The sequence below is a fragment of the Malaya genurostris genome, chromosome 1 (assembly GCF_030247185.1).
Source record: "Malaya genurostris strain Urasoe2022 chromosome 1, Malgen_1.1, whole genome shotgun sequence".
Lineage (NCBI taxonomy): Eukaryota > Metazoa > Arthropoda > Insecta > Diptera > Culicidae > Malaya > Malaya genurostris.
The window spans coordinates 152948176-152973480 of record NC_080570.1 but is presented as its reverse complement, the minus strand read 5'-3'; the positions used below and the strand labels follow the sequence as shown (position 1 = coordinate 152973480).

The 25305-nt window shown below is 39.5% G+C and overlaps 1 protein-coding gene across 1 annotated transcript in view; it reads left to right on the top strand.

Annotated features, from left to right (window-relative positions):
* Positions 1–25305, top strand: part of LOC131426216 (neurogenic locus Notch protein) — a 243459-nt gene that overhangs the window by 195940 nt on the left and 22214 nt on the right. The window contains exons 6-7 of the mRNA XM_058588791.1: positions 20033–20545; positions 20617–20799. Coding sequence (XP_058444774.1) covers positions 20033–20545; positions 20617–20799 — 696 coding nt within the window. The remainder of the gene's footprint in view (positions 1–20032; positions 20546–20616; positions 20800–25305) is intronic.

The following is a 25305-nucleotide window of genomic DNA, read 5'->3' as shown; positions in this document are numbered from 1 at the left end:
CCTCGTGGAAGATGAAAAATGAACGATGGAATAAGTAACTCGGATGAAAGCTGAAAAATAATAAATTAAAGATAATAGAATTGGAAGAATAAAGGCAAAATATGAAAGGCGAAGTTCTAAAAAACGTAAGCTGAAATACGAAAACTGGGAGGAGCGAGACTAAATACGAAAGAAGAAAGACAAAATATGGAGCACCTCTGCCGAACGAAAGGAAGACGAACGGCGAACAAAAATTCGATAGTGTATAATTTATGTTTAGAACAGTGGCGTCTCGTCCTCATGTGCAACTCGTGCACTGCACAACTGGTCAAATAGGTTCTGTGAGAACTTGTATGCACATATTCAGGAGTATTCAGTGTATGCACCATATAAGCAGTGCACAACCCGTAAATTTTGTCACGAGACGCCACTGAATGAAATCCAACGCATTGAAACGATTCAACGCAAATTTGTCCAACGAGTTCTCCGACGTCTTCCATGGACATATCCTTTAAACTTATCTAGCTTCCCGAACCACCGCAAACTGGATTGGTCTCGATTCATTATTTGTCCGGCGCGATGTTTGTAAGGTTAGTTTTGTACTTCAGTCGCAGATCGATTACTCCGAGCAATTGCAATTGTTACAATTTGACATTCGACGTCGTAATCTTCGATCCTATTTTTTTTCGGATTCCCAATGTTAGAACTAATTACGGATATAACGGGCCCATTGCTAGCATGTGCCGTAAAATTTAACAAATGTTTCAATTCTTTCGACCTTCATTTATCACGTAATGTTATCAAGAAATCGTTTCTTATGTTACTGTCTCATTAGACTTAGTTACTATAGAAGCGCTAAATTTAAGGAAATTTATCATTTGGATGATTTTAATCTATTGATGCAAAAGATGAGGAGGTTTTATGCCTGCTGGAGGGCAAGTTTGACAGAAACTAATTCCAGTATGCTTTTCCCTACTCCAAATAAAAGAATAAAACATGAGGTGGAAAAGAAAGATATTCAGAGTAAAATCTGACAACAGAAGAAGGCGCTATTATAATTGAAACTGAAATTAAAAAGAGTAAATCTGATCTTAAAATCCTGCTTATCAAGAAGGAAGCAAAAAAATGTCTTCGCTAAAATCTGTTTAACTTCTTTCAAAATCACAATTGTAAGCCTTTTTTATTTTTACAGTAACATTTTCCGTACATCAGAGAGTATTATTTAACCCTTATGCACTCGAATGGGTACCCGGGTACCTTTTCGAATTTCAAAATAAGAAATTTCTGAGTTAGGTTTAAACTAAGATTCTGCAATTCGGTCAATTCCAAGAACTAGTTGGACCATAACTTCTCATGCTTTGACTTTTCATTTTACAGTAAGGGGGGTCGAATGGGGGGGCTCAAATTTTTTTTATTACGTAAACACCCGAATGGGTACCCGGGTACCCACAAATAAAAATGCTTGTAACTAAGGCAAATTCCATCCGATTTGAATTTTTTCAGTACGGGTAAATTCAGAAATTTATCCACTTTTCGATGGCCGTGTATATTGCTGTAGTAGGTTCTTCTGGTTCCCGTTAATCCGGATTTCCGTAGAATGTTCCGACACTTGTGTTTTCCACCATAAATGTCATTTACTAATTTGAAACTTTTCCAAACCAGCTATTTGAGAAAGGCCGTACCAAAATGAACCTTTTGTAGAAAAATGACGTCATCTAAAGGGTAGTTGGCCTATTCTGGACTTACTCTCATAGAACGAAAAAAAGGAAATATAAATGAGAACGAAACTGTTTGGGAAGTAACTTCGTGATGTTTCGAAATGTTTGTTGCCAGAATTAAAAATTGTATTGCGTGCTCCTCGCAATAGGCCTGAAGTACATAATAATTTTCAAACTGAAGATAAGAAAGTGAAGTATATAAGGGAACATACATAAAGTACGTCACGCGTTTAGGGGGGAGAGGTTTCAAAAATACGTGACAATACATGGTGAAAAGATTGAGAAATGCTCGACAAAGGGGGAAAGGAGTGGTAGAAAAATTCAAAATTTTATGTTACGTACATAACGGATGCCCCCTGAAATATATAAACATAACAACTCAGCATAGCACTTGATTTCATATAGCAATTCTTAGATAAGATTACAAAAATACGTGAAATCCGTGTATAAATGCCTCGATTTCGGAACTCATTTAGGATATCCGGGTTCCTGGGAACCAGGAGCACCATGTCCATCTTTATGGGTACCAATCCCAAAGAGCTTAAGTTCCTGAATCCAACAGTGCTAAAATTACTTCAATCGGTTGAAAAATGCTCAACTTACAGCGATTTAAAAAAATGGGTACCCGGGTACCCATTCGGGTGGTTAAAGGTGTTTTTTTTTTCGAGTGCACAACGGTTAACTAAGGACATCGAAAAAGATGGAGAGTAAAAATTAAATCGTTTTCATGGGGTGACGGTTCAAAGTGACGTGTTGTATGCGGACTTATTTATTGTGTTTATATGACAAACTTATGCACATTTCAAAATGATATTTAAGTGAATTTTCAAGTTCTGCGGAAATTATCACCTGCATAAAAATAGTTGTCTAACGCTTCGCTCGAATATCGCGCATTTAAGTTTTCAACTTCGTGCGGTTTTCGCGCGTTTCGATTTTGAAATTTTCCGTAACAACCCTGTATTTGCAATACAGAAACGTGTCATGGTAATTAGGCATGTCAAATTTAGAAAAAAAACATTTTCATCTGCAAACATAAATGAAACCCTGATTTGGAAAAATTGTGGCTTCAGTTTATCAAGGAGCAATAAACTTTCGTACGTTTCGCCTGTGGTGGATGACTAAAACTCTCCCGGTCCGGGGTCCGTACAACAGGAATCGTTTACCAACGATAATAAATTTGTCGAGTTCGCAGACCCGTCTTCTACTGCCCTTCGGAATTATCCGGATTCTCGTTGGTCTCGTTCCCTTGGTCGATTATGATATGCACCTCTTGATTTTTTTCTTCTTTTGTTTTTCGTTTTTGGCCAATCAATTCGGATCTTGCATCGCAGACTACTAGCCCCGGGTAATCACGGTCGCGCAATATTTCGTTTGTTATTATTTTTTATTATTATTGTTCGAGGCCTACCCCGCTGTCCCCACCATCCGTTTCCTTCCGTCCGCCCCTCGATTGCCGTGGACTGACTGGAAGAGTTTTCTGGAAGAGCTTGCTCGGAAACAGCCGCCCGCCCGGAGGCAAGATAAATGAATGATCGCCCAATGTGCGTCCCTCGCCGAGACGGTTGATCTTTTTAATCGACAACGAAGGAAGAAAAAAAGTATCGGCGCTGCCCTCAAAGAGAGATGGAATCTGAACCTATCGAAGTATTTTTTTTACGTTTCGTAGTTCGATTCGATCTCTAGCTTCCACTTCTAGTGGTCAATTCCGATGTCCCGGATGTCTGTGTAGGTGGCGACTCCGACGTTTTCCGAAGGAGCTGAAAGATAAACACAGTAATTAATGACCCTTTCGCCACGTCGCCAATCCGGAGCAGATCGCTGGTGGACGGTTTGATGGATGCCGCTCCAATCAAAAAACGACCAATAGCACTGGAGCATAGAAAGACAGGTCAGTTCCCATTAGGAGGTTGCCGCCGCCGCCAAGCGATCTCCAATTTTACGGAACGGAGCAGAGAGCACCCGGTCTGACATAAATAAACTAGAACAAAGGTATGAAATAGACATAAAACGGGGGCGGGAGCGGGAAGGGTACGCGCCGATACTTTATTAATTATGGACTTTTCTATGGGAAATGACCACGGGGGAAAACATAGCTCTGGAGGTTGAACACATTTTTTCCCCTCACTGTAGGCAGGCAGGCAGGCAGGCAGGGGAGTGTGCAGTCGAGTGTGGAAAATTCTTGGTTGCAGCGCAAGGCCTGGCCTGGCCGCGCATGTCTCAGCGCGTGTGATCGTCGTCATCCTTGGGTCAACTTCGAAGAAGTCGATGGCAAAGCAGATGGTCGGCAAATTATTACACACCGAAGATGCCTGGATTGCTTTCCCCCCTATCGGAAGATTCCATCATGAGAGAAGATTCGGAAAAATTCTTCAGCACTGACATGATGCTCCTCGACATTTCACGGAACTAAATTTCACACAAGATTGAAAAAGTTAGGAAGGAAGGGAGGAAGACAGGAACAGACAGCCTCGGGCCGGATCGTGCTGGTGAAGTTTTGAAATTAAAAAAAAACACGATCGCTCCCGGATTCTCCGGAATTTGAAACGTGAAACACGGGAGAACACGGATTCAAAATAATCTCTCCTACTTACGTAATTGCAGGGCGCACAAAAAAAACACCCCGTGGACGTCACGTGCACCGGTGAAGTTCCTGGCGAGAACTCGGCTCCGAAGGCACCACCCTTCCAATGGTTGTGACTACTTTCGCGAACATAGATCACGCCATCAATTCGTAATGGATTATTGCGATCATTATTATTCTGTACTTGATTGTTTATTGCTTGACCACATAGATCACAAAATCAATCATTCCTCTGCTCTGGGCCCCCGGTATGACAGCGTCGTGGAAAATTATCCGTAGCGTTATTTTCCATATCATTATAGAACTGGATATTCACTCGGCACTCGTAGCTGTCAGAAGAAGTGGGAATCGGGTTCGGTCCGTTCCCATGGAAACGATTTCGATGGGTTGCGCAAGACTTGTCCTAGCGTTGTTCTGCGGGTCAACGGTAATGAAACTGTGGCAATCGACTCGGAATGTGGCTTGATTTATCTCGTATTTTCTCATATCAACCACACCTCATAAATGGCGTCTATTCGTACATTGTAATCTTACCACATGATTTCGAAATGTTCAGTTTTAAAAAAATAGACTAATTTACATTTCTTAGAACGATTTGATTTAGTCACTGAAAATAAACATGATTTTTCCACAGGAATATCGCAACAAATAAAAGTCGAAATCGTTAAAGTTAAAAAAACATCTCGTTTAGCAAACAATCTGTAACTGCAAATTGAAAAGGAATGCTTCCGTAACTTCTAAAAGTAGGACTTTTTTTTCAAATGAGCATTGAAGAAGTGTCAGTTTTCCGAAGAATTTGGCTCAGCAAATGGAACTACCCATAACAGATCGGCTGAAAAGTTCGTATCGTTTCTAGGAGAGGACGCCACTAGAATTAAATCCATACTATTTTCAGCTAGTACCAACCTTCAAAAGATACGTGTATAAATTTGACAGTTGTCTGATTATTAGTTTGTGAGATATTGCATTTTGAGTGAAGCTACTTTTGTTATTGTGAAAAAAATGAAAAAAAAAAAGGAATTTCGTGTGTTGATGAAACACTACTTTTTGATCAAAAAAAGTGCCGCCGATACCAAAAAATGGCTTGATGAGTGTTATCCAGACTCTGCACCGGGCGAAGCAACAATTCGTAAGTAGTTTGCAAAATTTCGTACTGGTCATATGAGCACCGAAGACGATGAACGCAGTGGACGTTCAAAAGAGGCTGTTACCGATGAAAACGTGAAAAAAATCCACAAAATGATTTTCAATGACCGTAAAGTGAAGTTGATCGAGATAGCTGACACCCTAAAGGTATCAAAGGAACGTGTTGGACATATTATTCACGAATATTTGGATATGAGAAAACTTTGTGCAAAATGGGTGCCGCGTGAGCTCACAATCGATCAAAAACAACAACGAATTGATGATTCTGAGCAGTGTTTGGAGCTGTTATATCGAAATAAAACCGATTTTTTTCGTCGATATATAACAATGGACGAAACATGGCTCCATCACTTCACTCACGATGAATCGAACCCAAAGCGTGGAAAGACTCAACAATCGGCCGGTAAGGTTATGGCGTCTGTATTTTGGGATTCGCATGGTATAATTTTCATCGACTACCTTGAAAAGGGAAAAACCATCAACAGTGACTATTATATAGCGTTATTAGCGCGTTTGAAGGACGAAATTTCAAAAAAACGGCCTCATTTGAAGAAGAAAAAAGTTTTGTTTCATCAAGACAATGCACCGTGTCACAAGTCGATGAAAACCATGCTGAAATTGAACGAATTGGGCTCCCTCATCCACCGTATGCTCCAGATTTGGCCCCCAGTGACTTTTTCCTGTTCTCAGACCTCAAGAGAGTGCTCGCTGGTAAAAAATTTAGAAGCAATGAAGAGGTAATCGCTGAAACTGAGGCCTATTTTGAGGCAAAGGACAAATCGTACTACAAAAATGGTATCGAAAAGTTGGAAGATCGCTATAATCGCTGTATCGCCTCTGATGGCAATTATGTTGAATAATAAAAACGAATTTTGGCGAAAAAAATGTGTGTTTCTATTAAACGATACGAACTTTTCAGCCGAACTGTTACTTGCATAACAGTTCCATATGAAAAATCGGCACGTCGAGAAAAAGGCAATTTAAATTATATTTTCGATTTTTTTAACTGCAAATCGCAAAATCTTCGAATTTTTACACAACTAAAATTTCAATATATTTAATTGATTCAATTTTCACTAAATCGGACTGAAGTACCCGCAATTTAAATGTGGGACAGACAAGAATTGATAATAGGTGTATAAATAAACTCGTGTCATTTTCTTACATATGGCGTAACTTGATATGTCCTAATATTCGTTGGAAAGCTACAGTCATATAGTTTCTCGCCCACTTGTTACAAAATCGGTAAAACATACTTAGAACCGCTCAAATGAGACATCCTGCCCCACCCGCTCAGTATAATCCAAACATTGCCCCTTTCCGATTACTATTTGTTCCGGTCGAGGCAGCGTGGACTGGCTGCTCAGCACTTCTTCAATTACGATGCAGTAAAACAATGGATTCCGCTGGAACAACATTGTAAACAAGCTACTGCTTGTTCGGCAGCCTTTCTGAGCCGATTTTATTTCTTTCTCATGTTACTAGGAAACAAGATCAGAAAAAAATGGCGCCGCCATAGAAATCTTACCTTCACAAAAATAACATTCACTTCATTTTTATCACGACAACATATATGTTTTTATGCACTAATCGCATCTAAACTAAATTATCTAGACATTGTCAGAATAGATTTTTGATCCATGCTTTTGAAGGCGAGATATTCCATGAGCAAGTTGAAAGACGGCCCTTTTAGCTAAGCAATTCTTCCTTCAGAAAAAAGACTTTCCCGACCGCTAATGTCAATGTATCAATTCTGAAATTTTCACCGGATAATATAAACTAATTTTCTAAGAGATTGTCAGTTGGGTTTTTTATAAAGCTTGCTTCAAATAGAATTGGAACAAAGACAATTGCCTGTATTTCAGTTATTTATTATTGTATTCAAGATCTTTTTTTATACAAATGTAGCGTTTTCTTCATACTTTTAAGAAAAAATACGGATAAAATTATTCGTCACGGTTTTGAAGGAATTCTCGAATTTTTCCTGTAACACGGCTCAGTAGGCGGCGCACACCTTCTTCGTCCATCGTTTTAGCTATCTTATTCCACCAGGTCGCCATCTGATTGATGTCTTTGACAACGTTTCCCTTTGCCTTGAGTCTCCTCTTCATGATTGCCCAGTATTTCTCAATAGGGCGGAACTGGGGGCTGTTGAGTGGGTTAAGGTTTTTCGGAACAAACTGGACCACTTTCTCTGCATACCATTCTTAAACGGCTTTGCTGTAATGACAGCTTGCCAAATCTGGCCAAAACATTACAGGATGGTCGTGGGATCGAATGAACGGCAAAATTCGTTTTTGGAGACACTCTTTTTGGTATAGTTCCGATGTCATTGTCTTATTTGTAACGAAAACTTTCGTTTTTTTGCCGCAGCTGCAAATGCCCGGCCAAATCATAAATTTTCTTGCAAATTTGTCGGCAAAAACAAATTTAAATTTGGCTGGAACATCCCCCCGAGCCGTTGCCAAGTAAAATTTTTGACCTGGGATTTGACCGAAGTCAGCCTTGACACAGGTTTCATCGTCCATCAAAAGACACCCGTTGAACTTGGTCAGCACCTGGTCATATAGTTTCCGAGCACGAATTTTGACCACACTATTCTGTTTCATGGTCCGATTTGGCTGTTTGCTAGCTCGATACGACTTGATTCCTTCCCGGAGTCGAGTTCTCCTCACGGTACTATGGGCAGCACCGAATTTTCTGGCCAAATCACGGTCCAACAGATTAGGATTCCTCCTAACCGTCTTCAAAATCTTACCACGCAGTTTCCGGTCGACAGTTCCACTCCGAAGATCGGCTTGAGGCTTCCGAATCGTCGTCAATGTTTCCTTATACCGTTTGATAACGCGCCATTCGTTATTTCTGGGCAATTTCAGCTGTTTAGCTAGCCTTTCGGCTTCCATGTTGATTGTTTACAAAGTACAGTCGATTTTCGGAATGTCAAAAATCATACGTGAAGCTGACAAAATTCCCGACACGTGGGCGCCAAGAGCTTCCAAATCCATCCACCTGGAGCGCCACAATATGAGCAAAAGTTTGTTCCAATTCTAAATGAATTGGAACAAACTTTCGTCACCGTTTTTGAGAAAATCAGTTATGAAGCGTGAAAATAGCCCTCTAAAACGGCCTAAAACACACTGGCCTCAGCCCTTAATTAAAGACATCATATTAACAAGATATACAGCTCTCAGATTTCCCGAACAAATCATTGGCAACATCCTTTTTTGCGAGCATGTCGTCCTCAGGTGAATCCCCATCGAATCTCATACATAGAAGTAGGGGAGAGAAATGTCGAATTCGGGCGCGCCAAAATAGCAGGGCTGCGCACCCATACAATTGACATGATATGTTGAATGTGATGCCGTGCGATGGCGTTGTTGAACTGAAGATTGATTTTGCTTCAAGCTGACAGGGTCTGCCCGACGACACGACCTGCCACTCGCTATTAAAAACTGTATCGCAAATTTAACTACCCCTCAGTAACTGGTAATGTCAAAACGACATTGCTTAGGAAATTTTTAAAACTGGCAACACAAATTGATAGATTATTGATTTTGAATAATAGTTATTGTAACCTTGGTTACTGTATATTATAGACCAAATGAATGTAAACAAAACAAATCCCGAATCATTTTTCATATGCGAATTAAATGAATGGTAGAAATCGTTATCCTAGATCACCACCTAAACCGAGCGAAGAGAATAAATTACTCACAATGACGCGTAAGTTAGCGATTGAAAAAGCAAAAGCTTATCTACTCAAGGATGATGTAATTTAAAACAAAATTATTGAAAACTGCACTAAACAGTTTACGGCAGGATAAAATATATTGATGGAAAAATCTCGAGGTTATTGGATGAAGAACTGAATCCAAAGAGAATGAACTAACAGTGGCATTTTTTTCGGATGGCATTTCCAACTTATGTCAATTGGCAATTATTGTATATCTCATATATTTCCATATATTGTAGACATTAGAAAACACACAAATATATCTTGCAATTTGGCTTTATAATTCTTCTCATTTCTAAACAATGAGTTTAATGTATTACAAAACAGTTTGCCACTACCTTCTTAGAGGCTCCACTACCGCCTGAAACAAGATGTCGACTGGTTAAAATATATTGGAAAGATTACTGGTGATAGTAAACCTCTATTGGGAGCCATTACATCTATTATTGAACCACTAATAATTTTTTAAACTATTCCAAAAGGCAAATTGATTCACATTTCAAACCTGTTATGCACGCTTGCAAGTATCTACGTTCTCAAATTGTTTGTTTATTTATTCTTGGACTCCATAGCAACTTGTTCTTAGTAAATTGAACAGTGTTGCTCGAGAAGATTATTTCGATCATTCTCAAGGGGTCACTATATTTATGGTAACTGGCGGTGAATCGTTAACGGACAATTTTCATGTAGATTTTTCTTCGAAGTGCCTGGTCGTGTCGTCGGTCTGCCTTAATGCAATAGTGCACTGCACATGTGCTCTGTGTACAGCCGGAAAAGTTTCTGCCTATACTGCCTACTATGATGCCTCGTTAAATTTACAATTATACACATTCATCGAACAAATTCTTCACAATTTTATTGGGTTAGAGATATATTCTTCTTCCTTATGCTGCTAAGTACTTCCAGCTTCGTCATTAACTTGATAAACTAAGCTGGAGCGTCAGTCAACCTCAATGCTGCATATTCTGCATATTGCCAAACTCGTTAATTCTCATTTTACTGTGTAAATAAGCTGAGAAAAATCCTGTTATAGTAATCACGGGAGAACGAAAAAACCGTCAAATTGCAACAGTATGTGACCTCCGATTCGAGCAACTTCGTGCCAAAATGACACTTATCAATCGGCCAACGATCGGTTGGTCGGTCGGTCGGTCGGTGATATCTCGGATTGTCCAAACAAAACAAAGAAAGAAAGAAGAACCGGTTTTCCAGGTACCATTCCACGACACTCGACTACCGAAAATTTCTCATGATTTTTTTTGCCCCGTACATCAAAGGAACGAACCCGGATTGTATCCACTTTTAGCGCGCGCAATTTCAGCTAACTGGCAGATCATTTTGCACGTACTTTAGACGAACCTTCCGCTGTTCCGCTGTTCCGGGGTTCCGCCGCTGTCTCAGACCCACAAGCAGCTCCTTTAATCACTCGGTCGGTTACCGATCATGGGGAGCGAACTTTGTCGAAAGAAGGAGAAGGAGGACGGGGAGAATAAAAAGAAGAACCATAAAGATAAGTATGGTTGCAGTTATTTTAATTTTATTAAGATTCAAAAGTAATTTTCGGACGTTTTCTTTGCGGCCTCGCAAAACACGTTCCGATGCATGTTCGGACTGGACTAGTACAGACATTCGAACAACCGTAAAAGTATCGCAGTCTGCTGCTGCTGCTGATGTGCTGTTGACCTGACAAGAGTGCTGCAACCCAACACATCAGTTGGAAAACGAATTCTCGTAATGTTCCTGTTGGTTGTTAAAAGTTTTTCGGCCGTAAGCTGTTGCGCAATATCGGCACCGTTTCTTTTATTTTCGGTTGTTTTATTTTTGTTTCTGTTGTTGCTCGGTATGTTTATGACCTACGGAGCCTGCGCTTGCTGCTGCTGCTGCTGCTGCTCCGTCCACGGACTAATTGCTGCCGCAAACTTGACCGTGTTTTAGACTCATCTCCTCCTGTCCTGTCCCTGTCCTGTGCTGCGGTGTATGTGCGGTACCTGTTTGTGAATTACGCTAACGGAATGTTTTTGCGCCGGATTACAGCAAAGAGCTAACGGGATTGAGTAGTCATAAGCCGGTGACAACTCGGTGACATTCATTACAACTGGAGTTGCTGGAATGCGACAATTTGATCCATGCCACGCGAACAAGGAGTCTCAGAATGTGGGTCTTCGACAGACGGATTAGATTTCAACCGGTCACGTATTCGGACGAGGTGTCCTTTTTCAATCGGATCACGTGACTCCTTCATTTATGGCGATAACGAAACTAAATGCAATTTTTTTTTTGTATCCGGACTCTACTTGAGTATAGTTCTCCATTCATAAAACTAGAAGCCCGACCTGTATGGGGGTACAATTTGCGAAAGAAGAATCATTCTAATTTTTTTTCATTTCGAACACTTAACAACGATCTTCCTCTTGTGCGGATCATATTTTCAACGAAATCAGATGAATGGGAGGTTTTTTTTGTTGTTGTGAAATTTCATCTGCCGCGGTTTTTTTTTTGCTGCCAGTTTGCCGATCATCAGTGATTGCGCAGATCACGAACTTCTTCGGGATTGCTCTGTTTGCTGCTGCTGCACGGTCAGTCAGCTCTCGGTTCGATTCCATGGGGCCAAGAGGTCAATGCATCCGCACGCAATTCAATGAGAGCTTGAATGGATTATGTCCGTCGTTACTCCGGACCGAACCGTAGATACATATTTACGTACGTTCGTAACTGCCGGTAAAGGCAGGTAATTTTGTTCGATTGGTTGAGCGATTTATCGCCCAGCTGAAATCGAAATTGCCGCTTCAAAACCGTGTACGTGGACAGTGCAATTTCTGTATGGTCCTAGTCCTAGTCTGAACGCGTGTAGTTTCAAATTTCACTTTGACTAGGCATGTTGACATGTCCAATTTTTCTAGAAAGAAACATGTAATTCATTTTTTTTATCAGTGATCAACGAAAAATAACAGACTGACGAATGAAACAGCAGAAATGCAAATTTGCGAATAAGTCACCACAAAGACGAGTCTAGAATTCGTAGCTTTCACCTATTCGGGAAAATCGTATATCAATTAAACCATCTTGCATGTAAAATACACACAGAACAAGACTAATTATAACCGAGTATATTTAGCTAAGGCTCTGGCTTTACTCAGTTCAATTAATAGTCATATCCCTATGGCATTCTTTCTACAAGAGAACGTCACGTCGCATCACCAGTCCAATTAGCTCTCTGCTCCTACCGTGTTATAAACTATCAACATATTTTTCCCTGGAAATAGAAAAGTTACGGTTTCGAATTCCGTCTCTGCGACAACTTTTTCGCAAATTTTCATTTCTGCTGTTTCATTCGTCAGTTTGTTTTCTATTCGATTTTTTTTATATACTGACAAAAACTTCAAGTTCAAGACTTTAGTCGTTTTGAGTTGAACAGTTGTTGAATTCAACAGAATTTAAAATGTTTTGGAAAATTTGCCGTCTTCTTAAGCTCTGGCTTCGGTACATCGGAAAAGACGTTGCTCTACAGTGGAAATCAAAAAGTGTTTCGCAAATAGCTTCAACTTTAACATCTGCTTAGCGGTAAAGTTGATTTTCATCATAAGGAGTGTATCGAAAATAAGCTATCCACACATTTTTCTTTCAAATTATGATAAAAACGATATTTTATTCAAACTAAAAATTGCTCCTCTATTGTACGAGGTTCAACGCTTCTTATCAAGTTCCGGACAAGTGTTGCATCGCATTTTTTGGACGCTTGAGCCCAGTCTTCTTGAAGACCCTCTTCATGATTGCCCAGTAACGTTCGATGTGTCGCAGCTGAGGGTAATTTGGTGGATTGATATTTTTCCCAACGAAATTTATACCCTTTTCCGCAGGTTTTAACTTTAAGATGCTTCGCCTCTTTGGGCCAGCAAAACTTTCTGATCCTATGTGCGGGGTTGAGAATCGAACCCAGGTGAGCTGCTGCATGTAAGACATCGTCCCACCCATCACGCTATACCCGTCCTGTTTTGAAAACATAAAACATGTGCAAGTTTAAAATCTTGAGATTTCATTCCGCCATAACCGACATTTAAAGTTCTCCGAAAAATTCAAGATATCGAAGAAGAATTCAAGATGATGTCACAGAAAATTTCACAAAATTTATAATTTTTGTTGGTAAATTGAAATTTAGAATTTCACTGATTGCAGTATCGACTTTTTACCGCCTCTGTAAACTTCACATTGTTTCGGAGTATCTAAGAAGGTTTCAGAAAACTCAAGTGAATATCACTAAAATTTGAAAAATGGATTAGATTTATATCATTATATGTTATAACGTTTAAAAAATTGAAATCTTGAATTTTGCTAGCGGTTTTTATTTACATTTTTATTATTTTAATAATTTTATAAAATTTTGAAAATTATAGTGTTGAGTTTTACTTATAAAGGGTGATTTTTTATGAAATTGAGAAAATTGATGAAATCATTAAATAGAAATCGATAAAATGGTCAATATAATCTAATGTTTGAAGATGATTTCATGCAAATGTTGGCCGCGGCTCTGTTTTAGATGGTCCATGCGCAAGGTCCAATTTTGGCGCTCTCTCCAATACGAGGTCTGTTCAAAAAGTTCCCGGAATTTTTTAATTGCGCGCGTCTGGAGAGTCCGGCGGTCAAAATTTTTTTTTGTTGTGTTGGTACATATGTCCCTAATGTATGGTGAAATTTTCAGCTGTATTCATTGTTTACATTCTGTCTTGTAGCGGCTGGTATAGACGTGTTTTTTTGAGCTCGGCGATTTTTGTCTTGGTGACGTTGGGTGCTTCCACGTGGACGATTGTGCTTTTGTTTCGACATCATAACCGTACACCCATGTTTCATCACCAGTAATGACCCTTTCAAGTAAATTTGGATCGTCGTTGACGTCGTTTAACAGCTCCTGAGCGATGGTAATGCGTTTGTTTTTTTCGATCAAAATTCAGCAGTTTTGGAACGAATTTTGCTGCCACTCGTTTCATGCCCAAAACATTTGAAAAAATATGATGGCATGAGCCAACTAATATGCCAACTTCATCAGCAACTTCGCTAATAGTGATTCGGCGATCATCCATAATCATTTTTTCCACTTTTCCCACATTTTCATCGATTATTGACGTGCTGGGTCGACCGGAGCGTTCGTCGTCTTCAACGTCTTTGCGGCCATCTTGGAAACGCTTATACCACTCGTAAACACTTGTTTTTTTCATAGCAGACTCACTGTAGGCTCTCTGTAACATTTCGCACACTTGGTTACACTTTATTTCATTTTTCACGCAAAATTTAATACAAATTCTTCAATTCTTCCATTGTTTAAACTAACAAAAATCGCCGAGCTCAAAAAACACGTCTACACCAGCCGCTACAAGACAGTATGTAAACAATGAATACAGCCAGTGCGGTAAAATTTCATTTTCAATCGAATAAAATAAGATGAAAATGAAATTTATGGCCGCTGACAGTCAGCATATCCCTACTAATTCATTTGACTTTTGCTGCCATTTTCAAGTGAAGCTCCCGGAATTCATCGTCAGTTGAATAATCGTATCTAGTCATTTGAAGTTTTGCTTGCTCAGTTTCGAGTGCCAAGAAGTCTACCTGCTTCAATGCCTTCGCTCTTGGTAGTAAGCAAATTCGAACGAATAGAATTATAAATGGAGTAAAGTATTAAAAATGAAAACTGAAGGAGGAAACAATTAATTTATGTGTATTCTGTGATTGATATTTCAGCTATCTGGTATGTCTTTCATCTATTTTCTTGAACCAATTCGAATGTTTACATGAACCTCATTTGAAGGCCGCTCTCACACTATTGAAAGAGATATTTTGTCATTTCAAGAGATCAACTGACGGCGGTTAAACTGAGCCTCGATTGAAGAGAAACGAGTGATGAATTGAATGCTGCCCGTTCGGGCCGTCAGCAAACATTGTATGTGTCAGAGAGTGAAGTTTACTGCATTAGAGAGATCGTCAATGTGTTCCACATTCAGTTTCAATTGAATTGAATGAAGTTTTACAGCACTGAATACAGCTGAAAATTTCACCATACATTAGGGACATATGTACCAACACAATAAAAAAAATTTTTGACCACCGGACTCTCCAGACGCGCGCAATTAAAAAATTCCGGGAACTTTTTGAACAGACCTCGTATATCGGCCGATATTTCACGAATAATGCCACCGACCCATAATCCACACCAAACAGTGACTTTTTTGGGATGAATTGGTAGCTCTCGCAACGCTTCTGGCTGATCTTCTCTCCAGTTGCGGCAATTTTGCTTGTTGATATATCTATTCAACCAGAAATGAGCTTCGTCGCAGAATACAATTTTTCGATAAAAAAGTGGATCTTCCTCAAACTTTGCCAGCGCTCATTCATGACTAAATTATAGGCCGAACGACGATTCATGATTGAATTATAGATAAAATTGAACAAGTTTGACAATGACACAAGACACGATTCTCGCGTGGTGTGTTGCCAAATATATACTAGGAAAAAATCACCCTTTAGTTCTATCACCTTTTGAAGCTTCCGAGGTTCTGATTATTTCAGATACAAGATGATTTCAGAAGATTGAAAAAATCAAACAAAAATTACCAATTTCCTTTAAAAAAATTTTTTTCGGGATATTAGTAAAATAATCTACTGGTAGTTTGACGCGCTTGTTTCGAAAATTAGGAATATAGATTGCAAAAAGATTTCAAAAAATTCATTACAATTTTACTAAAAAACTTCACTAATTTTTGCTGATAATTTTACCAGCTAATTTTGACGTAAAATGTACGACGTAGATTATTTATAATATGATAATATTTGATTATTAAACAAATCGAATAATTCGAATCATACAAAAATAATAATCGATTAATTAGAATTGATTTTGATTATTGAATAATCGTGTAATTTTAAAAGTCCGGCATCTCGATATACAATACTTAATTTTCTGTCTATTTATATGAATGCAGAGCTGCCAGATGTTTCTATTAAAAATCTGTATCACAGCATATACAAAAATTGTATTTATCTGTATTCAATTTTGTTAGTTCAATCAAATTTGCGAAATTATTCCGATTCACTAAGTTGTCAGAATAAAAAAAATAATCTCATTGTAGTGTCTCCGTCGCTTTAAATGTTGATTTTATTGTTGAACGGTACCTTAAATCTTGCATATTTCACAACACGAAAGTGTAACGAAATTACTCTAGATTTAATTTTTTTTTAATAACTTTTTCCCTGTTTGAATATTTTCTCTAATTCTTTCACGAAACGAATGGTATAAGGTGTAAGATTGTTGTTAATATCCCGTTTGTTACGTAAACATTGTTTAAACAGTGAAAAACAGTTCCAAACACGAAACATCAAAATCGACTGAATCTAGAAATAGACCCCGTTGCACGTTTGCTAGCTTCAGTCTATGATAATCCATGAACGGAGACACGTCGAAATTACGTAAAAAGAATGCCCTTAACCAAAATTGATTCAGTTTGGAATCAACCGGCACTGCGAGCAGTTCGAGCGTGTACGTCAAAACTCCAAAAAGAGAATGAAAAATTGTCAACCGTTCTAATGGCTCTAAATGTTATCTAAAGAACTATTAAGAATATTTCTTTGCAAAACGAAGGTAAAAATCATCAGTTTAGTACAAATCTAGAATAATTTGATTAGCTTAGTGGACTTCTCGCAGTGTAAAATTCGCACCAAACGAGTGGAGATAAAGCCAGCATTGAGCTGCTTCGCATTCGAGTAAAATGCTCCGAACCTCATTATCGTAGAAAATACCACCTTCTGAAAGCCTGAAATGAATCCCGCGATTACATCATTCACCTGCTGGTCGTTTGCGTGCGAGTAACAGAAAAAATACATTTAATCGACCCGAAAAATTAAAAATGATAATCCGAAATGAAGTAATCAACCTCAAAATTCTATAGGTGGTTATTTCTGAAGCCGGTTGGTGTGAGTTATTTAATGTCTTCACAATAGTTATTCAGCTAAGATTCTTTCTAAGTGACTTACCGTTAGTTTCGCAGTTTTCGAAGGTTTTCTTCCTCATTAAATTTCCTACGAAAATAAACGATGTGCTTCTTTTTAGAGTTTATAGGTTGATATCCAGTCGATTTTTTTTAAAAAAAGACAACTTCCCCATACTAAATCCCATCCAAACCTTAAACCTTGGGCGCGAAAATATAGTTTCACCGATCGAGCTACAATTTTGCATAGTTCTTATGGGACCCAAAAGGAACACGAAAAGTTTGGTGGAGTAAGAAGTTAAACCTTTTCATCTTTTTCTCATACAACCTTGCCCCACTCTAGTGTACACACTAATCTTAACTTGGTTATTTGACACTAAGTATCGTATACGGATCGTTAAAAAAACATAACACTGCAGAAATTTCTGTTGATTTAAGAGAATAACATTACCATACGGAAGTATATTCACTACCTTTTCAATTAGTTTTTTCGGTGGTTGCTTATTAATATTTTGAAATAAGTTTCTAGAGTTCGCAAGGAAGTGTCACAAGCACATTGACACCAAATGTCTGAAACAGATTCAAAGGAATTTTTTTTCTTAAATTTCTTGTTTGAACTCTTAATATTTCAGCGAACTTTGTAGGTCACGAAATATTTAGGAAATATTGAAAATTAAACTTTGTTGAATTAAGTTAGAATATGGTTGGAGATTTAGACAATTTCACTAAATATCGAAAAATTTCAATAAAATAACCGATTTCCTATGTCTTTTAGACTGTATTTAGGTACAGAAAGATTTGTTTTTCGAATATAAACCTAGGCTTTCCAAAAACTAAGGCTTTCTTTAGATTTTAGAATACGTTCGCTTTTAGACCATTAGTTGTTTTTATGCTAATTATCGACAGGGATCTTTATCCAGTAACTCTTTCAATTCACATTTTCTTTATCTGACAGTCGATGTTGATGGTTTCAAAACGATTTATGTATGATTCAGACGGTCCGTCTTCTTTCATCACCGAAACGTCAGTTTCTGTCAAATTTAGTTTAATACTTTTTTTACTGGAACTTTCATACGTTCCGTGACGGTGACGCTATGTGTGAATGTCTCCATAAGAATGCGTGCAACTAATTTTGACTGTGACGGAAAATGACGAACCGTCATAATCGTACTTAAAGCGGCGTTCACACGAGTTTTCCGTAAACTCCTGAAGTATACAGTAACTGTCAACAGCTGCAGCACTATTTGCAATCCCACAAGAGAACTTCCAAAAACTGGTTTGATATTTGCAAGTAAATCGATTACTCTTCAGATCGCACAAAATTTGGTTAAAATGACACACAAAATGTGGGTCAAATGAACCGCAAAACTCAATATTATCAGGTAGATAGTATCGGCAATCGGGTAAGCCGTACCAGATCAGCACCGGTCCCGTGTCATCACTGTGAGACATTTGCAAATATAATTACTAGTATCTTCGGTAGTTCTGTTAAACAGATGCATTCCGAATCGAACGCAATCAATTTTCCATTCTTGGCGTGGTCCGCCGTCCTGCAAAACCTTTCATCACAGTCAACTGGTTTGCTGCGTTTACGGTGGTGTAAGTGGTCAGAGCCTACTAGTGCAGAAAGAGTATGAAAGAAGACAAACACCACGAAAAGGTCAAGATCCCGCATAGCGTTTTGGCTACCTGGGCAGCCATGGCCACCAGAAGGCTACCAAAATTGATTCAGTTACGGTTGTCAAGTCCAATTTGACAAAACAAAGTCGCCTGTATCCAAGTTAGCCGAGCGTTTTTATCTTCTCACCTTCGCTGAAAATGTCAAAGATTTCAATGTGGAAAAATCCTGGTGGATACGGTTGTATCGTTTGAGTTGTATTCCTGGCAGCGGTGAGGCAGCCGGTCACCAGAATGTCTGCCAGCCATATTTTTCCAGCTGGCAGCGTTTAGTCAGCCATCTGGCAGCCATGCGTATGCGGGATGTGGTACCGGGGAGGTAACATCAAAACACTTGTGTCAAACAAACAAGCCCCCCTGTTAGGTGAATTCGATTCCCAACACAAATAATTTGAAATAAATACAAAAGCTGCCACCTGATCGCAACCCCGGTGGACCTTTCACTGTCTATCGTCTTGGTGAAAGACTTTCTGCATAGCTCACGCCATACGATCATCGACTGAATTAGTGTATGGTGGCCAACAACGAAAGAGTGTGAGAAGGAATGACAGATACTTGGCTACGTAGCGACAGAGAGAGCGAGAAAAAGTAAGAACGGAGACTTCCTCTATAAACAGATATGAAATCGTGGGAAAGTGTACAAAAAATAAAACAAGTAAGACGCGCGCATACATATGCTCTCGCATGGTTCGCCGAATCACCAGCTGTTGATTGCTCGGGTAAGGACTGCGGTGAGCGATCCGCTTTTGCTGGACGAACTACGGAGGGAACGAGAAAAAAACCACAATTCTGCGACAACTCGATTGATATTGTGGGCTTTATGTGTAAATGGGGTTGACGCATGTGTGAAGAATATGCATAAGGAATACATTCCTTTTGGTGATTAAACAAAACAAAAAAAAAACGGCGCCTACTAGTGCTGCGGAATTCGAAGAGCTGGGGGGTCAATTATGTTGCATCAGTCGTTCGCAATCTCGTTAGCTAATGTCGCGCTGCTGACAACTATGAATGTTGTGCAAGGTTGCAGTCAAAAATGTTTGCCAAACCCAAACAACTCCGCAAAAATTTCCATTTTAAAATTTATCGCTAGTCAGCGATTACCTCGAAACAGGTGTTACTCTTTTGTAGTTGTTGACCTGCATTTAAAGCGCACGTTTAATTTACTGTTTTGTTTTGTTTGGTTTGTATGTTTATTTCATATTCTTTCTCTCATTCTACCTTTTCACAGGTTTTCAAGGCAAAAATTGCGAGGAGAACATCGATGACTGCCCGGGGAATCTGTGTCAGAACGGTGGCAGCTGCGTAGACGGGGTCAATGCGTACCACTGCAAGTGTCCACCGAGCTTTACCGGTGAGTACTGCGAAACGGACGTGGATGAGTGCGTTCAGCAGCCGACGATTTGCAAGAACGGTGCAACCTGTACGAACACCCACGGCGGTTACAATTGCATATGTGTCAACGGTTGGAACGGGCCGGACTGTAGCAATAACATCGACGATTGTGTGGATGCGGCTTGCTTCAACGGGGCAACCTGTATCGACGGTGTCGGAAGTTTCTACTGTCGCTGTACGCCCGGCAAGACTGGCTTGCTGTGCCATCTGGATGACGCTTGCACTTCGAATCCTTGCCATGCGGATGCGATTTGTGACACCAGTCCGATCAACGGATCGTTTACCTGTTCGTGTGCGATGGGCTACAAGGGAATCGATTGTTCCGAGGATATCGACGAGTGTGATCAAGGTAAGGGCGATGGTGATTAGGCGGTATCAACTGGACTAAAATTATTTCATCAATTCCCTCCCGCTTCACAGGTTCCCCGTGCGAACACAACGGTATCTGTGTCAACACGCCAGGTTCTTTCGCGTGCAACTGCACCCAGGGATTTACCGGACCTCGCTGTGAGACCAATGTGAACGAATGTGAATCTCACCCGTGTCAGAACGAGGGTAGCTGCCTGGACGATCCCGGAACTTTTCGCTGCGTTTGCATGCCTGGTAAGTACTGCCCAACATGATCATCAGTGCCCCGCTTCATAAACAGTGTGGAGCGAAAAGCGACCCAAAGTAGAAATCGGAGAAAATTACTCCACGGGTCAAACCAGTAAAACATTCACTGATTGCACCCCGCCCGGGTTTCCATGTTCATTTAGGAGTGATGGGGGGTAACCTAGAGCAAAATTACCTTCAATTTCTGGTTGTCCGTTAATCGAGTACGCGATGATTTACTGGTTATTGGCATGGTCCGTAAACTACTGCACTTAAACGCTTCCTCCGGTTAACCAAAAACAATCGGAGTCTAACGTGGGACTTGAACCGTTTCCAATCTGGACTTGCCATAAGCCCAGGCTACCGTATGCGTTTGAACGTGCTCAGCATAATTAGTATTAATCAATCGAACAACATTATGTGGCTGAATGTCATCGATCTCGCGTCCACTCGCACACACACACGACGAACGACGTGGGGAATAAAGCACGAATAGATTTTATGCGAAGGAGTAAGTGCTGGTGCAAGCATTCTTCGCGACATTCATCCCACAGATTGTTGGGATTTATTTATCTCTGAGCCAATTTTTTGCTGCTGCTGCTGATGCTGCATTTCCTCCGTTCGGTACCGCAATTGGAGGACGATCGTCACAGTTGCAAGTTCGCACCGCTTTTTCCCGATGACATTACATCGCGTGGCAGGCACGACACGGCAAACTATGGGACCATTTCGAGTACGGCAGAGAGAACAACATAAATATTTCCACTTGATTTTCTTTCTAGATTATGTTCCGTGGCCGGTCGTAGGCAGGAGGATTCTTTTCTTTTTTGTTGTTTCCTTTCTTCCTTCCATCGAGCAGCAGCATCTCATCTCATCTTACGCTCATTTAATGCGCTACTCGGTTCGCCTTTGTGTAGGCACAATCTTTCAGAAGCTAGTGCACAAATTGTAAGCACAACTTTCCGGAGCTCTGGACGGAGGAATCAACCTGTAGCAGCAGCGGCAGCAGCAGCGCGGTGGAAGATGATAGCATGACAACGAACATCTTAGTCATCGCGTTGTTTTTTTTTCGGACAGTTTTTTACTGTCACTATTCCTCGCTGTTCCTGACCGACCATAGAGCTGAGGCACACCCGTTAGGCCAAGTTGTTATCTCCTCGGCTTGGCTTGGCTTGAGCACATCGTGATCTGATAATATGTGGGTTCATTATGAAATATGTCATTTGCGCCTACCCGTCTCCGTTGAAAATAGCGGAAAATCGTACTCTCCCAGCTAGGAGCGGTGCTTCTCACGCTTTATCACTATCCACTGGTGGCAGTATGTCTTCGGAATTCTAACGACATTCCACCCGGGACCCGGGGACAGAGATGAACTAAATCGCATCAACATTCAGAGTGAGAAATGAAGTAAAAAACTAAAACAAAATAGTTCAGTTTGAGTTCGTGTCAAGACTCGAACTATGAAAAATATGAATGTACAGTTTTTGACAATTGCAGATTGGAAATTCCTTCCGCGAGTTGAACCCGTACCGTTTAAAATCCGCACACACTCCATCTACTTTGATAATGTTGCCTTCGTAAGTAGACGTAGGAATTCAGCGCTTAACGTGTAGTTTTGTCACGTCATTCAACTCACAGTTTGATAATGCGCAATTTTAAGTTTGTTCAAATCTCAAATGTTAATATTGTGATTGCAGCACTAACCTGCACTTCGCAGAACAGTCCAAGCAGCGCAACGAAGATTCCGAGCAGAGTTGCTAGGTTATTTAAAAAAATCTGTATCAGTTGAAACAAATTATTTGTATCATAATCTGTACTACATTTGTACCAGAAAATGGTAAGCAAAAAAACCTGTCTTAATCCACCTAGTGGTGTAATGATGCCTTTCTCATATTACTCATCACGCTATAAATATTTCCGAGCAATTCTAAAAACAACTGTTCTTTGAATGGAAAGTGTTTGTTCGATCGTAATTTAGCAAAATCAAATCAAATAGTTCCGGAAACGTAATACAAATCAAAACACCATATAGTTCTGGAACCGGAAGTAGTATCCACATCAAATTCAAGGATTCCGTATGAAATTACAAGACTATGAAATCTCAGGAAACTTTGAATCTATAAGTTTGTGAAAATCGATATGGGCCATCTTGAAGAAATGTGAGTGAGATCAGTTTTGCAGCTTGTGACCACTATTTCCAACACTTCCGAAACCGGATTCCAAGGACGGGAATGGCCGAAGTTGATTCGTATAAGTTCAAATAATTTTTCCCTCTTTCACTTCGTCGCTTTAGAAGGCGGTAGAAAATTTTTAACGCCTATCCCAGTAGATCCGAAACCAGAGGTCAGACCCATGTGAAATTCAGGAATTGTATATGGAACCATAAGACCTTCTACTTCAATGTGGCATAAACAGGTGGGGCAGACCACATGGCTTGCTTGCGTTGGTCATCAAAAAATTGTAAATTGTTCGGTAGGATGACATATATAAAAAATAAGCATGCTTTGATTCAATGCCAACTAGTCCGAACGATGTGACGAAAACAAGCACGTGGTTTTTAGTTTTACTTGGCTTGCTGAAGCAAAGTTAATTTCACTAACACAAAAGAGTTGTATTTAGTTCACCTGTTTCTATCACATTGCTTCTACTTGACCCAAAGTTCGTGAACATCGATCAACCATTTTCTAAGAAAATAGACTGAAGAATTTGATTCTGGATTCTGGAGTATTTGAACATTATTTTCGGTGCTTTCGGAGAATTGGGAATTAGGATAACCGGAAGTAATTTGATAGGCCGTCTACAAACAATGACTAACGCTTGGAATAGGCTCGAGCGCAGATAAGATTTTTTTTTTCTAAGTTTTTTTGCTTCGCCGCTTTAAGTGACGATATAAAAATTTAAAACGCTCCCTACCCTGTAATTCTGGTACCGAAAGTCGTATCCGGATGAAATTCAAAAGTTTTATATGTTTATTTTTGCCTTTTCATATAGAAAGGTTATGCAATCACTGTGAAAACCGACTTTTAAATCGAGGCCCGGAGGGCCGAGTGTCATATACCATTCGACTCAGTTCGTCGAGTACGCAAAATGTCTGTGTGTGTAACGTTTTTTTTGCACTAACTTTTCTCGAAGATGGCTGAACCGATTTTCACAAACTTAGATTCAAATAAAAGGTCCTGTGGTCCCATACAAAATTCCTGAATATCATTTGGATCCGACTTCCGGTTCCGGAACTATGGGGTAAAATGTGCAAAAAATTCTGAAAATAAGTGCACTAACTTTTCTCAGAGATGGCTGAACCGATTCTCACAAACTTAGATTCAAATGAAAGGTCTTGGGGTCCCATAAAAAAATCCTGAATATTATTTTAATTCGACTTCCGGTTCGGGAGCTATGGGGTAGAATGTACAAAAAAAAAAAGAAAATATATGTTCTAACTTTTCTCATAGATGGCGCGACCGATTTTCACAAACTTAGGTTCAAATGAAAGGTCCTGTGGTCCCATACATAATTCCTGAATTTCATGCGGATCCAACTTCCGGATCCGGAAGTATAGGGTAAAGTGGTTTAAAAATTGTATACCATCACTGAAAATGGGGAAAAACCTTAAAAAAATTTCTAAATCGACCTCAAATGTTTTCCAATTGATAGTTTTTATCAGTTGACGGTCAAACAAAACGATTTCGGTTATTCTTTTAAGAATCGAAGAAAATTATTTTGAAGAATACCACAGTATTATATATTATAGTATGATTGATATGAGAAAGGCATCATTACACCACTAGGTGGATTAAAACAGGTTTTCAAATAATGGTTCGTGTTGTGTTTTCTTATTCCGTGCCAGCACGTACCGGTGTTGTATTGTCATTTTATATGAAACCCTTGACCACTCGTCGCCCTGTAATTTCGGAACCGGAAGTCGGATCCGGATGAAAGTAGCGTTTGAGACAATGTGCGATTTAATGGTATCCAAGATTTGTGAGTGAGTTCTACTTATGAAATTTTTTTTCACTACACGGAGAACACGCAGATAACAAAATATTGCAATTGTTGTTTCTCACCCTGGTCGTTTCAACTAAAATGCTGTTGCTTTAGCTAGCATATCTGTTGATTTTGTCATAACCATTTAGGTTAACGAAATTGCTGTATTCAAATACTCTGTCACTGTTTCATGTTGAAAATTTTCAATGGCAAATGAACGTCATTTATGTCGGTTACGTAGTGGTCGTTTCACGTAAGTTTTTAAAACAAGTTTTTCATGTTTTAAACAGATATTCCTACAGTATAAATGCTTTAATTTCATCTACGAGTAATGTATTTTCGGAAAGTTCATGTAAATGTAATTAAAAACGCTTAAAAAATAGCTGTTGAATTGTATTTTTTAGAAAGTGCATCTATAGCATTGGCTTGTCAGCCAATTGTTAACATTTTTGTAAACGGAATCAAAAAAGCTCTTTCAGCGAAACTGTTCTGCAAGTGCCTAATGCCCTATGAACATTTCGCTGGTGAATTCCC